This window comes from Gopherus evgoodei, chromosome 3 (genome assembly GCF_007399415.2).
Source record: "Gopherus evgoodei ecotype Sinaloan lineage chromosome 3, rGopEvg1_v1.p, whole genome shotgun sequence".
Classification (NCBI taxonomy): Eukaryota; Metazoa; Chordata; order Testudines; family Testudinidae; genus Gopherus; species Gopherus evgoodei.
The window spans coordinates 187,225,529-187,239,624 of NC_044324.1; the positions used below are offsets into that span (position 1 = coordinate 187,225,529).

The following is a 14,096-nucleotide window of genomic DNA, read 5'->3' on the forward strand; positions in this document are numbered from 1 at the left end:
GACTCAGGGAGCTCAGTCTATTTAGCTTATCATTATAAGGGATGTTTTCTAATTGATTAATCAGTCTCATGTCTCTTCTCTGCATCTTCTGCAATTTATCAACATTCTTCTTGAATTGTTGACATCCAGAACTGGACACTGTATTCCAGCAGTGCTCACACCAGTGGCAAATACAGAGTGTAAAATAACCTCTTTACTCCTACTCAAGATTTACCTATTGTGGCAAAGCTCTGTCCTTGTTTCCATGGGTCCTGCGCTTCCTGGCAGATTTTGCTAGCCTCAGAGGCTCACTGTGACCCTCCATGTAGCCTTTCTCTCTAGAGCCAAGGATCACAGCCTACTGAGTCATTTTCATCATAAGCCAGTAAGGGAGGTGAGGAGAAGCTACTCTCCCTTGCACAGTCTCTGTTGTCTCCCAGTCTCAGTGATTAATTCAGGGGAAGGGAAGTGAGGAGTCCAGACCCACCCTCTACTCCAGCCCAGGGACCCTAATAGTATCAGCTATGGTAGCTGACTTTTTGGAAACAGGCTGCATACAATTCCCTGGGCCACTTCCCCACAGCAGCCCCCACTTCCTCCGTGTCTACTTCACCCTTACCTCAGGGCCTACTTCCTTGTGCCTGAGATGGTTTGTATTACTCAATTTCTCCAACTGCACAACTTCCTCCTACAGCTCCTGACACCCACACACACCTGAGTAACTGGGAGGCTTTTAAGTAGTTTCAGCCAGCCCCTGATTGGCTTCAGGTGTCCCAAACAACCCACTGTCTTCCCTGCCTTCTGGAAAGATCTTAATTTTCCCCAGGTGTCTTAATTGACCTGGAGCAGCTGCCATTTGCTTATCCTGGTAGCAGGGATTTGTTTAGCCTGTGACTAATATATCTGTCTCCCACTACTTTACTACAGCCATCTGGCGACACCACACACCCACACACACACACACCCAGGATCACATTAATACTTTTTGCCATAGAGTCATACTGGGAGCTCATGTTCAGCTGCTTATCCATCACAACTCCCAAATCTTTTTAGTCATTGCTTTCCAACATAGAGTTCTCCATCCTGGAAGCATGGCTACATTCTTTGTTCCTAGATATATGTTTACCTTTGTTTGCTTGTGACTTGTCTTTCAAGCAATCCAGATTGCGCTGAATTGGTGACCTGTCCTCTTCACTATTCCCAATTTTTGTCTCATCTGCGAACTTAATCACTGTTGGTTTTATGTTTTCTTCTAGATCATTGATAAAGATGTTAAATAGCAGAGGGCCAAGAACTGGTCCCAGTGGCACACCACCAGAAACAGACCCACTTGATGATGATTCTCCATTTACAGTTACATTTTGAGACCTATTAGCCACTTTTTAATCCATTTAATGTGTACCAGGTTAATTTTACTTTCTTCTAGTTCTTTTAATCAATATATCATCTGGTACCAGACCATATTCCTTAGAGGAATCTGTTCCGTTTATCAACCAGATTTATAATTTTGTCAAAAAATTGTTTGACAGGTTCTATTTTTCCATTAAATCCATGTTGATTTGCATTAATTACATTACCCTCATTTAGTTCATTATCAGTTGGATCCTGTATCAACTGCTCCATTATCTTGCCCAGGATTGATATCAGGTTGACAGGCCCCATAATTACATGAGTCATTCCATTTGCTCCATTTAAAAATTAGCACATTAGCTTTCTTACAGTCTTCTGGAATTCTACAGCATTCCAAGACTTTTTAAAATCAGCATTAACGATTCAGCAAGCGCCTCATCCAGCTTTTCTAAAACTCTTGGATACAAATTATCTGGGTCAGCTGATTTACAAATGTCTAGCTTTGGTAGCTTCTGACAGTGCTGAATATTTAGTTGTAATCCTTGCATCTTTGTGTCTTGGGGCCATTAACACTGGTGCCCCAGCGTTCATCTGGGTCAGCACCACAGGAACCAAGCTCCCGTTGGTGGTGGAGTCCTACAGGGACTGTACATCACCGTCTGAGGCTGTTGTCACTATTGTTTCAATACATGGAAACAGTGGAAATGCTGATGCTAGGCCTCCTTTGAAGCATTGGTGCTATGTGAAGCGAGGGAATCAGCCCCTGAGGTTGCAGACGCGAGAACTCCTTGTGGTGTACCAATGCATTTGAAGCTGATGTATTAGCACCCGAGGCAGCAAGTGCAAAGTTCTTCAAGTGTTGGTTCCTGTTGTATTCCACTGAAGGTTATAGGTATGTGCCATGCATCTGGAGCCAGACAACTTGACTGTAGTATTGTTCGCTGGTTCATGCATGCGCCTTTGCTCCCCCTCATGGTTTCATTTGAGGCGATAAAGGGTGGGGCAGACCAACTGCATCCTTAGTTCCTTCACACCCCTGCATGGTCTGTGTCACAGCTGCTGGTGTTCTCTCATCTTTCTCTGACACTTTGAAACAACAATTGTTTTTAGCATTGTACATAGTTTTGATTTGTTTTTCTGTTGTTTAGTCTTAGTATCGGCAGCACATATACTAAAATTGGTTCTTAGGACTGCCCCTCCCCTGCCAGTGATACAAGCACCTTAAGGCTCCACCGACACAGTAGCAGTATCCTCTGTTTTCCCAATGAAGGGGGCACTGGTATCCTGCTCTGTGGGGCCCTCCACAGCATCTGATGGATCTCTCCTGTTGGCCATACTGGGGGTCCTGTCTGAAGTTTTTCCCTTCAGCAAGAGAGGATTTGCCCCTCTCCCCACTTCAGCTGTCATTGAAACTGGTGCTGAGAACTGGTCTTGGAGGGGGATCTGCTCAGTCCAGGTCCGATTGTACCACCGGAACAGGAACGATTCCCATTGTTGTCTCCTGATAATGCGGTATCCTTGGCTTCCCTCTCACTTCTGGATGACTTTAGTCAGTTCCAGGAGCTCTTGCGCAGAGTGGTTGAGGACCTCCATACTCACTGAAGGAAGTACAGGACAAACATTAGCTTCTTGACATCCTGCATGCCTCAGTACCAGGGTTGCACTGCCAATCAACGATGCTATTCTTCAGCTTTCTTGAATGGTCTGGTACCCTCCAGCTACTTTTGCACCCACTCCCAAGGTGGCAGAGAAAGAGGTATTATGTGCCTTCTGAGAGGTCTGCGTTTCTGTTCTCTGAGCACCCCCCTGTGCCGCTTCCCCCCAAATTTTCTAGTGGAAGGGGAATCGACATGAGGAGGGAATCATCGCTGAATTCGTCTGGTTTCCCCAGGGAAGTGCAGAATACTATAGAGGACCTTTCTTTCAATGAGTCCCACCCCTTCAGTCAGAAGACCGATGATTCCCTCCACTCCCTCAAGGATTCCAGAGCCACTCTATGATCCCTAAGCAGCTACATGCTAGCACCGAGTCGCAAGTTTTTCCTGCACAGTGGTTCGAAGCTCCTCAGTTCTTCCATCAGTGGGCCTACAGCCGCCTCGCAAGCAGCAGAAGACTCAAAGATCCCATCCTTTTGGTCCGTTGTCACAGTCTTCAGCATCACATGCTCAGCCTTCACAGAAACAATATTTCTGAGTGTGCCTAGAGAGTTGCCAAACACTTTGCCTCCCGCTGTTCATCTCACCCACTTCCTTTGAGGGGCATCTAGCACTCTTTTTACCAGATTGGAGTGCGGACAAATGGATCCTGGATGTCATTCAATATGGCTGTACAATCTGAGTTCACCACACTTCCCCATCCCCCACCCCAATCCTGCCTCAGGGACTACTCTCATGACAATATCCTCTTCCTAGAGGTGGACTCCATACCGCAAAAGAGAGCGATAAGTCGGAGGAACGGGTTCTATCAGGGCGCAGAATTTTACTTCACTCATTTCCTACTGCCCAAGAAGAAGAGTGAGTGGAGACCAATTTTAGACCTTTGTCATCTCAATTAGTTCATACACAAACCAGAGTTTTATATGGGCAGCTTAGCAGCCATCATCCCTTTGCTAGAAAAAGGCACATGGTTTATGGCTCGCGATATGCAGAATGCCTGTTTTTCACATAGACATCCATCCAACCCACAGAAGGTTCTTAAGGTTCACAGTTGGCCTTTGGCATTTCCAATAAAGGGTCTTGCCGTTTGGACTAACCACTGCTATTTACCGAGGTTTTCTTTGGACTAGCGGATCATCTCTGGTGTCAGTTGGTCCTTATATTCTGATATCTTGAGAACTGGCTCCTAGCAGCACAATCCAGTAGAGAGGCTCAGGCCTCAATCTCCATGTTGCTCATACTCCTTTCCTTCCTGGGGACGAGCATAAACAGAAAAAAATCTACTTTGGATCCTTCGCAGCCCTAGAATTCCTTGTGGCCCCCTTCAGTGCGGTTCAGCATGAGCCTGCCTACCGAGGGAAAGATTTTTAGACCCTACAGGAACTGATTGTCAAAGTGGTAACCAATCCTTCTGTCCAGGTCAGGACTTGCCTTTTTCTCCTTGGCCACATGGTGGCCTGCATGTAAGTCTCCATCTTTGCTTGTCTGCACCTTTACTGTTTTCAGCTGTGGCTCCAGAAGGTCTGTTCTCCCATATGACATATCCTGGATCTTGCTGGATGTACTGTCTCTCGGATGGTGGACAAACCTAGGTCAGGTCTGCACCAGGATACCCTTCCTTCAATCCTCCCCACGGATGCATCACTTGCCAGATGGGGTACCCACATGGGTAAGCCCATGTCATGCGACCTGGACCACTTGGGAATCCAGTACGAACAACATTCAGGAGCTTTATGCAGTACAGAGGGCATGTTGCATGTTTCTCCCATCATGTTCTAATTATGTCGGGCAACACCACCACCATTTGTTGATGTAATAAATGGGAGGGGGGGGGAGAGGGACATGTGGTCACCAGTGCTTTGTGCAGAAGCATTCCAGTTGTGGGATTGGTCCACAAGATCCTGTTGTTGGTAGCCTATGTTCTAGGGACTCAGAATGTGATTGTGGACTCTCTCAGCAGGAAATTTGTGACCGACCATGAATGGGAGCTCCATGACACCGTAGTCAACGACTTTTTGGACCAAGGAGCCCTCCATGCCAACAGTAAATGCATCACATACTGCTCCAGAAGAGGGCGTGGCACCCATTCCCAAGATGATGCCCTTGTCATCCACTGTTCAGACCAGATCAGTTACATCTTTCCCCCACTGCTGTTGCTGCCGCCATGTGTTCTCTGCAGTATCAGGAGGAAAACAGCCATGGCTATTCTGATAGCCCTATTCTGGCCTTGCCAATTCTGGTTTCCTCACCTTCTCCGCGTGTCAATGTGTCCTCCACTTCCACTGCCAGCTTTCGCAGAACTGCTTATGCAACACGGCCGTGGGATCAGGCATGTCAGCCTGCAGACAGTTCACCTCAGAGCTTGGTTTTTGGATGACTATCTTTGCTAGAATGGGATTGTTTGTTTGCAGTATAAGACCTCCTCTTGAGCAGCAGCAGAGTCCATAGGGTGTTTCTATCAGGCCAAGTGAAAGCATTTCACCTCCTGAGCCAGGCAGAGGCGTCTCGCCCCAAAGGATGTGGACATTCCCCTTATGTTGGACTACCTTCTGTCCCTGAAGATGTCAGGGCTTGAGCTCAATTCCATCAAGGTGCACATGGTGGATTATTAGTGCTTTCCAACCCCTTGTAGAAGGAAGCTCAGTGTTTACTCACCCATTGACTGCCGTGTTTTGGAAAGGCCTTCTTAGAATTTATCCACCCATTCAACCTATCACTCCCCAATAGGACCTCACCATGTCCTCTTGACATTAATGAAATCATCCTTTGAACCTCTGGCTTCATGCTCCTTGTCTCTCCTTTCCATTATGGTCACCTTCCTGGTAGCTGTTACTTCTGTGAGAAGGGTAGGAGAATTGTGGGCCGTGATGACTGACTCTACTTTACCACGTTCCATAAGGACAAGGTTTCCCTGGTTTGACCCTTAGTTGAACTTGAAACTTTTGTACTGAAGGGAATGTTAGTGCAAATGAGAACTGAAATGATTTGGAAAAGAAACGTATAAACCAAGATAATACAGCATAAAACTAGAACAATAATTAATGTTGTTTCTCATTGTGATAATCAGAGTGAAAGATATGACTTCTTTCTAAAATGAGACCAGTAAAAACACGCCAAGTTTCTGCCAATGGTGGTATCCCGTTTTCATCTCAGCCAACCTATACACTTACCTACTTTCTTTCCAAAGCCTCATGGCTCAGTGCCACCTTCATTCCCTCAACCTCCACAGAGCGTTGGCCTTTTACCTTTGGAGGACAAGACTATTTAGAAAGTTCCCTAGGCTGTTTATCACTATAGCTGAATGGATGAAAGGGAAGACAATCTCCACATAGAGGATCTCTGAATGGGTTTTGTGTCTGTTATTGGTTACTGGGACTGTCCCCACCCCTTGGAGTGAGGGCCCATGTCACGAGAGCGCATGCATCAACTACAGCCACCCCGCATGATGTACTGCTTCCAGACATATGTAGGGCAGTCTCGTGGAGTTTGGTACATAGCTTCGCTTCATGTTACATCTTGGCGCAAGACTCTGCAATGGATGCTTAGTTCCATGCAGCTGTCATCCATTCAACCATTCCATCTTCCTCCTTGCATCCTCTGCATACTTAGGTACTGCTTCTTATTCACCCTCAATGAAGTATGATAGGAACCATCACTCGAAGAAGAGGAGGTTACTTGGAGGTTCTTTGATGTGTGGTCCCGATCTGTATTCTGATCCCACCCTTCTTCCCCTCTGATTCAGAACTGTTCGATTTGTGGTGAAGGAACTGAGGGTGCAGTTGGACCACCTTGCTCTTTATTGCCTCAGATGAAAGCATGAGGCAAAGCAAGGGCACATGCGCAGCTCAATGGACACCGCTACTTTCAAGTTGTCTGGCTCCGGGCGCATGGCTCGTGCCTATAACACTCAGTGGAATACAGATAGGACCATACATCTTGAAGGACTTTAAGTTACATGTAAGTAACCTCCTCTTTTCCTTTGTCACAGTAGTGCTTTGGTCTAGTTGCACCTGATCCCTTTGCTGCACCAACGGGGTTGTGAAGCCCGCACATTAGTATACTACTGGCACTAATCTTCTGCAGCACAGTGAATCATTAGCACTAGGCCCACTTCATCACATCAGTGCTGTGCAAGACCAGCACCTGGGACTTCCAGTGTTGGTGCACTTTGGCACACGAACACTTAGTAAGAATGTGTTGGTGCCTGGGGCTGTTTGCCTGGGACATGAGCAGCTGGGGTGGTCGGTGTTGAATATTTCCCCCACGTTTTCAGCTCCAGCATCATGTTGGCTTTATCTGCAGGTTCCTGTTGGTGTGCAAGTGCCTTCCTGGGCAATAGCATTTCAGGTTATTGGCCCAACAACTTTTTTGCTCTCTGGTGCTCATTAGTCAGTTTTTTGGGGCCTGGTAAGATCAGTACCTTTCTCATCACCCCTCTGACACCTTGCTGAGTGGGCACAATGTCAGAACCTGATTGACTTAACTGGTGCCTGCATCTGACTTCAGTGCTTCACTTCATAGGGGCTCATTGTATTTTCTTGGCATATACTCAGTGTATTGTGTTTGCCTTCTTGAAGAATGAGAGGAGCTGGGTGCTTCTTGACGGTTGAGAGGGTGCAATACTCAGTCCATGCAACTAAGTCATTAGTGTTCTTAGGATACATGTAACTTTCCTTATGAGTCCAGTTTTTTATTTCAAGATGATTGATTGGAATTGAACCCTGGTAGGTTTGGCACAAGTTAGGATTTTAATTAGGATCCGAGGCCATTACTAATGTAATTGAAAGGGCATGTAACGAAGTCAGTTCTATCTTGAATGTCCTATCTCTATCAACTTGGCCTATGGCAGAACAGATCTATAGCCACAATGCCTTTAAGCAGATGGCCCAAATCATCCCAGCCTGTCAGAAGCAATCTACGCCAAAGGGGTTTTCATTGTAGGAAGCTGAGATGAGAGTATTGCAAATGGGCCCTTGCAAATCCTGTTCTTTTCTTTAAAAAAGAAAAAAAAAAACTACATCTCTCATTGCAAGGCTTTACAACTGCCTTTGTGTTACTGCAAAATAGGAGCCGCCAACTGGTAGAGGTGGTGGCATCTGATAGTTTGCTCATTCTGTGGAGTCATAAGGCAAGTCTTCTCTCTCCGCAAAACCTCAAAGTATTTTAGCTCTAGGTGAACTTTCCAAGCAAGTTTAGCCTTCCCACATTGGCAGGCTTCCATGGGAAATCATAATAAAGCCTTTAATTCTTCATCTGTACCTGGATTTTGGTTCAAAAAATTCCACATAAAAATGAGTTGTATACCTAATTCCTCAGGCAGCCCATACATCTGGCATTTTAGGCAGTTCAGTAGCTCACAGGGCCACAACTGGTGTGGTTAGTTGAACTTCTGAATCCATAAGGTATTTATTACATAAAATTAAGATATCTGAGGATGAGGTTCTTTTTAAATTACCAGGCATGTCTTTTATAATATGGAGGACAGAGCACCGAAGTTAGTCACTTAATATATCTAGTCTGAAATTGTCAAAATACTACTGAATGTCATACTTACTCTTTTAATATCAGTAGCTTCCAGTACTCTGCTTAATGAAAAAAAAAATTAGCTGAGAAGTTTTTGATATGTAATATGTAAGAAGATTATGTAATTAAAAGGAGATGCCTAGGTTTATCTTAAAGGTTTAACAATATAATACTGGCAGAGTCATGTACCTGCCTTGCAGCACAAGATAATCTAGTCCTAGAATGAAAGAGGAGAAAGAACATGAGTTCCAAAAAAAAGAAAAAGAAAAAATGGTGCGCATGGCACTTTTAACCTTTGCATTAGAACTTGAACATGGATATGGCTTATTGTAAATTTCCCTCCATTCACATTTCTTTCTACAGTAGATATTCTGCCATTTGTGCACCTGGGCCCTCAGGGGTGATTATGGAAAACTCTGCCTCGATCTGTCTGTTTTTCAGTCTGACAGTATCTGCCTCAGGACTGTATAGAGCATTTAAGAAAAGGGTGGGGCTGAATTATGTCATTTAGTCATACCAGTTTCTATCAACTCTGGCTTGCCCCTTAGCTGAACTTGAAACTTTTGTACTGAAGGGAATGTTAGTGCAAACGAGAATTGAAATGACTTGGAAAAGAAACGTATAAACCAAGATAATACAGCATAAAACTAGAACAATAATTAATGTTGTTTCTCATTGTGATAATCAGAGTGAAAGATATGACTTCTTTCTAAAATGAGACCAGTAAAAAGATATTGTTTAAAGGGAACGTGTGTGAATTGCAAATTCACTATTTGGAGTAAATTATCTGCCATGATCTTAGAAGGTTGCTGTCCTTATATCCATTTAGTTATTTTATTTTAAATAGGTTTTTAATTGGAACGGAAGAACTGTATTTGTTTTGTAGTTCTTGATTTTTCCTAGTATTGTGAACGGTGTGATTTATTTGCAGTATGATAATTTTAATTTAGGCAAATATATATTTTTGAATTTTAAATTGCATCCAAAATTAGTTTAAGAAATGTGTTTTGGAAAAGTTAAAAATTGGAACTGTTTGCACAAACAGGAGGCCAGATTGTTTCCAGACTTCTCTTTCAGCAGGGACTTCTCTGAGGATTCTCTTCTGGAAATTACTCCCATCATCTTGCTGGTGGATGAGAGAGAAGGATTCGTCCTCAAGCTCCTCTTGGAAAAGTTGCCCCCAAACTTAGTGTTCCAGTAGTAGGCCGGCCTCTCCCTACCAATGTTACTTCACTTCCTCAGCGCTATCCAGGACTCCCCTACACTGGACAGCTTCTGTGGAGCTATGGAGAAAAATTAGTGGGAGGCTGTACTAGTTTTTCCTGGTAACTTTTATGGAATTGGAGGGACATGGATTGGGGAGGAAGGGATGGTACTACAGAGGTAGCAAAACTGTTCCTTCCATATGAAGGACTCCTTCATTTATATATGTAAGTGAGCATGAAAAGTTCCTAAGACAAAGATAAGCCCCATCTCCCCCCTTGAGGGCAGTGGTGGGTAAGCTACCAAAAATGTCTAATTTGACAGGATCACATTTTAAAAAAGATGATAGTGACCTTATTTTTCCCCCATAGCTAACCTGAATAAAAATGCATACTTTGTTGTACACACTTTGTTATACAGTAATTCACTGACTACTGTAAGAAAAGCCACAAGGAATTATATATGAATTGTTTCACAGATTGCTGTACAAGATTTTTGTAGGATAAGAGATTTATAAATAAGATTTTTCTTTTGTTTTCCAGATTCAATATTAAATAAACATGGGTGCATTCTTGGATAAACCAAAAACTGATAAACATAATGCTCATGGTACAGGGAATGGCTTGCGTTATGGGCTCAGCAGTATGCAGGGATGGAGAGTGGAAATGGAAGATGCTCACACAGCTGTTGTAGGTATTCCTCATGGCCTAGAGGACTGGTCCTTTTTTGCTGTCTATGATGGTCATGCAGGATCTCGTGTGGCAAATTACTGTTCAACACATTTATTAGAACACATCACCAACAATGATGATTTTAGGGCGTCAGAAAAACCAGGATCAGCTCTTGAGCCTTCAGTGGAAAATGTCAAGAGTGGAATCAGAACTGGCTTTTTGAAAATTGATGAATATATGCGCAATTTTTCTGACCTCAGAAATGGAATGGACAGAAGTGGCTCAACAGCAGTGGGAGTTATGATTTCTCGTGAGCATATATACTTTATCAACTGTGGTGATTCGCGTGCTGTTCTCTATAGAAATGGACAAGTGTGTTTTTCAACACAGGATCACAAACCTTGCAACCCAAGGGAGAAGGAGCGAATCCAGAATGCAGGAGGTAGTGTAATGATTCAGCGTGTTAATGGCTCATTGGCAGTTTCTCGAGCTCTGGGCGACTATGACTACAAATGTGTTGATGGCAAAGGCCCTACAGAACAGCTTGTTTCTCCAGAGCCTGAGGTTTATGAAATTTTAAGAGCAGAAGAGGATGAATTTATCATCTTAGCTTGTGATGGAATCTGGGATGTAATGAGCAATGAAGAGCTCTGTGAATTTGTTAAGTCTAGGCTTGAAGTATCAGATGACCTGGAAAAAGTGTGCAATTGGGTGGTTGATACTTGTTTACATAAGGTATGTAACTATTTTTCCTAAAAGTTGTTACACAATTGTTGATCTTTATTTAGATAAATACAGTACCAGTTACAAAGAAGAATTTCACTTCCCTCTGGTTGTAATTCAGGTAATGCAAATAGCTTGCACTTCCTTCTTGTTGCCCAGAGAATTCTTCATGGTTGCATTGTAGCCTGCAGCACACACTGTAAGCTTTGCTTGAATGTGCTGCTGTTTTTCCATCCAGCAACATCTGCAAGGCTTGTGCATGTGGCATGACTACTATAATATACATAATGCTTAATTGAGCCCTGCTTTTACACTGAGCTCCATATAGGCAGATTCAGTACAGGGCACTGATGTCCAAATTCCATATGAATAAGTTCATACCAATGCCAAGATTGGAGTTGAATTTGAAGTTTTAGCCTCAATGTTCTGCAACTCTGGAAGAGGAGGGAATTTTTTGAGTTCCAACAACTATCTTTTATTGACTGCAAAAGGTGAGAATCCTTTTTGGCCTGGTGCAGAAGGAAACTTTAAAAACAAAGACCTTTCTACTATGGTGTTTTCCCTACTCCAGAGTCCTATTGTGCTCCTGCAAGAGAGTGGGTGTGATGATGGGTGCTAGGATCTGCCTGCTGGTGTAGGTCTGAACAAAAAGGACTACATAAGGACTAGTAATCCTGGGTTTACCATATTCATTTGGCTACTGGTGGTTGTCACAATATTCTCTCCAGATTCGCAGTGCAAGAATGGATAATTTCTTAAAACCTTCTTTCAAATCTTTATGCTGTATAAAAGCAGCTAGGATACCTATTCTTCTTCCAGTCCTTACTAAACTCCTTTACAAGCTCCTCAAGACTACAACATCAAGAGTTTCAGTTAAGCTTATACAAACATGGCAGGGAGAGGGAGGGAAGACCAAACTTTTGATTGATCAGCTCTGTGGGGGAATTAGTATACACTCTGGGAATGGGTGTACAGTAGTAAAGTAAATTAGGGCAAGCGTTAATAGTTTTGCAAATTACTACTGAGCAAAAAGTGAGGTACAAGAGAGATTCTGACAGAAAATAGTGTTGATGTGTTCGCACAGTATGTGTTGAACTGTAATATCAGCTGGAAATGTGTACAAATTTCCATGTGGGAGATTAGATTAATATTAGAAATTTGTAGTTTTGCATAATTTGCAAGAAAATCGCGTGTTCCAGATTAACTGTATATTAGTGGCTGATCTGGAGAGGTGGATAGAGAAACATAACGTTATGTTGGTTCTTGGCCCATATAAGTGATCTTATTCATTTTTGGACTTCATAGCATCAAAATGAAATGCAATTTAGGCAGTGGCACAAATAAAATTTCAGATGAACGAATATATTTGGAATGAGCTGTAATGTCTCACCTGAATATTTTCATAGAATAAAATATTAGCTTTTTAAATTTGTTATTAGTTTGGGTAACAGTTAAACAATTTCATCATTTTAAGTTATGATCTTTTTGTTGTTACCTTTTTAAACAAGTGAAGAAATGCTTAATAATTATATAAGATAATATATAAAATTACAAGACTATAAAATCTTTTTCTACATGACCTATATTGCAGCTAATTAACATGTTACATATGTGCAATAAAGTAATTGTGTTAACAGTGGTTCATTGTAATATCTATCTTAGAACAGGCTAGAGTGATTAACAGTGAGGAAGGCAAGAGCTTTAAAACTAAGGATCCCCCCTCTCATGTGCTTTTTTTTTCTTCTCTCCACTATATAGGGAAGTCGTGATAACATGAGTATTGTACTAGTTTGTTTTTCAAATGCCCCTAAGGTCTCAGATGAGGCAGTGAAAAAGGATACTGAGCTGGATAAGCACTTGGAATCACGGGTTGAAGGTAGGAAAACTACTTGGTGTATTAAAAATGCTGCTCTCTTCATAATCTTAAAAACCTAATGGTTCTCAAGTTTTAAATTATTCTGTGCCAAATTCAGACCTGATGTAAGTAGATAAAACTCTATGGATTTCCAAGATTAGAAAGTGTTAAATTATTTGGGGTTAGCTAACCCCAACATAACCTATATCTTTTCCTTAATCTAGACATGAGTTAACACCTTCTACCTCTGCTTAGTTGGCTGAAGTCAGTCACAGGCTTCATCCTAGGGTTGACCTCGATCTGTTAAATTGTGGTAAAAAATGTTAACCTGTGCCTGTGGTAAGGAAAAGGTTGGGGTTAGCACTTGATTTAAACACAACTTCTTTGCCTAATCTAGGCAATTCCTATTGAAGTTGGTGGAGATGAACTTGCTTATATCGTGTCTTGAATGTAGCCCATTATATTTAAACAATGTATGCTAATCAAGCCTATAGTGAAAAATTGTATTTAGGGGATAATGCCTATTGTCTCCCACCCTCCTTTTTTATAATTTGTCACACACAAACGTTTTCCTTCAGTGATAATATATCATGATGGATCTTGCTATCTTTTTCTTTTAATGGCAGAAACACCATTCTTTTGTAAGCTATGATGCCACTGAGGTAACTTGAGTAATCTCTGGTTTTTAGAGAGCATATGCCTCATATCAGCCATGTGTATTGTAGGATATATTGGTAGTTTGGTATTTTTAATTATTATTGCAGCAAATACTCAAACTGGCTCTTGAATTGGTTTTCTGTTTGTCTCCTAAATTTTGGCATAAATTAAATATTACTTGTTCAACAAATAAATATGGATTCTAAACACTTTGTCATTACATATACACCTCTACCCTGATATAATGCTGTCCTTGGGAGCCAAAAAACCTTAACCGCATTATAGGTGAAACCGCGTTATATCGAACTTGCTTTGATCCGCCGGAGCATGCAGCCCTGCCTCCCCCGAAGCGCTGCTTTACTGCGTTATATCTGAATTCATGTTATATTGGGTCACATTATATTGGGGTAGAGGTGTATTGTAATATAATGCTAACAACTTATTCCATATGGTTGTGAAGGCACTTTTGATTTACTCTTT

At 42.4% G+C, this 14,096-nt stretch overlaps 1 protein-coding gene across 8 annotated transcripts in view; it reads left to right on the forward strand.

The window, feature by feature from the left end:
• PPM1B (protein phosphatase, Mg2+/Mn2+ dependent 1B) overlaps positions 1 to 14,096 on the forward strand; it is a 111,318-nt gene that overhangs the window by 71,171 nt on the left and 26,051 nt on the right. For 5 of the 8 annotated variants that reach the window (XM_030557668.1, XM_030557667.1, XM_030557666.1 and 2 more), the window contains exons 3-4: positions 10,253 to 11,116; positions 12,863 to 12,980. In XM_030557668.1, coding sequence (XP_030413528.1) covers positions 10,271 to 11,116; positions 12,863 to 12,980 — 964 coding nt within the window. In that variant the 5' untranslated portion in view covers positions 10,253 to 10,270. Of the gene's footprint in view, positions 1 to 9,584; positions 9,833 to 10,252; positions 11,117 to 12,862; positions 12,981 to 14,096 lie in introns of all 8 variants that reach the window. The other 3 variants (XM_030557670.1, XM_030557671.1, XM_030557673.1) reach the window with 3 other exon arrangements.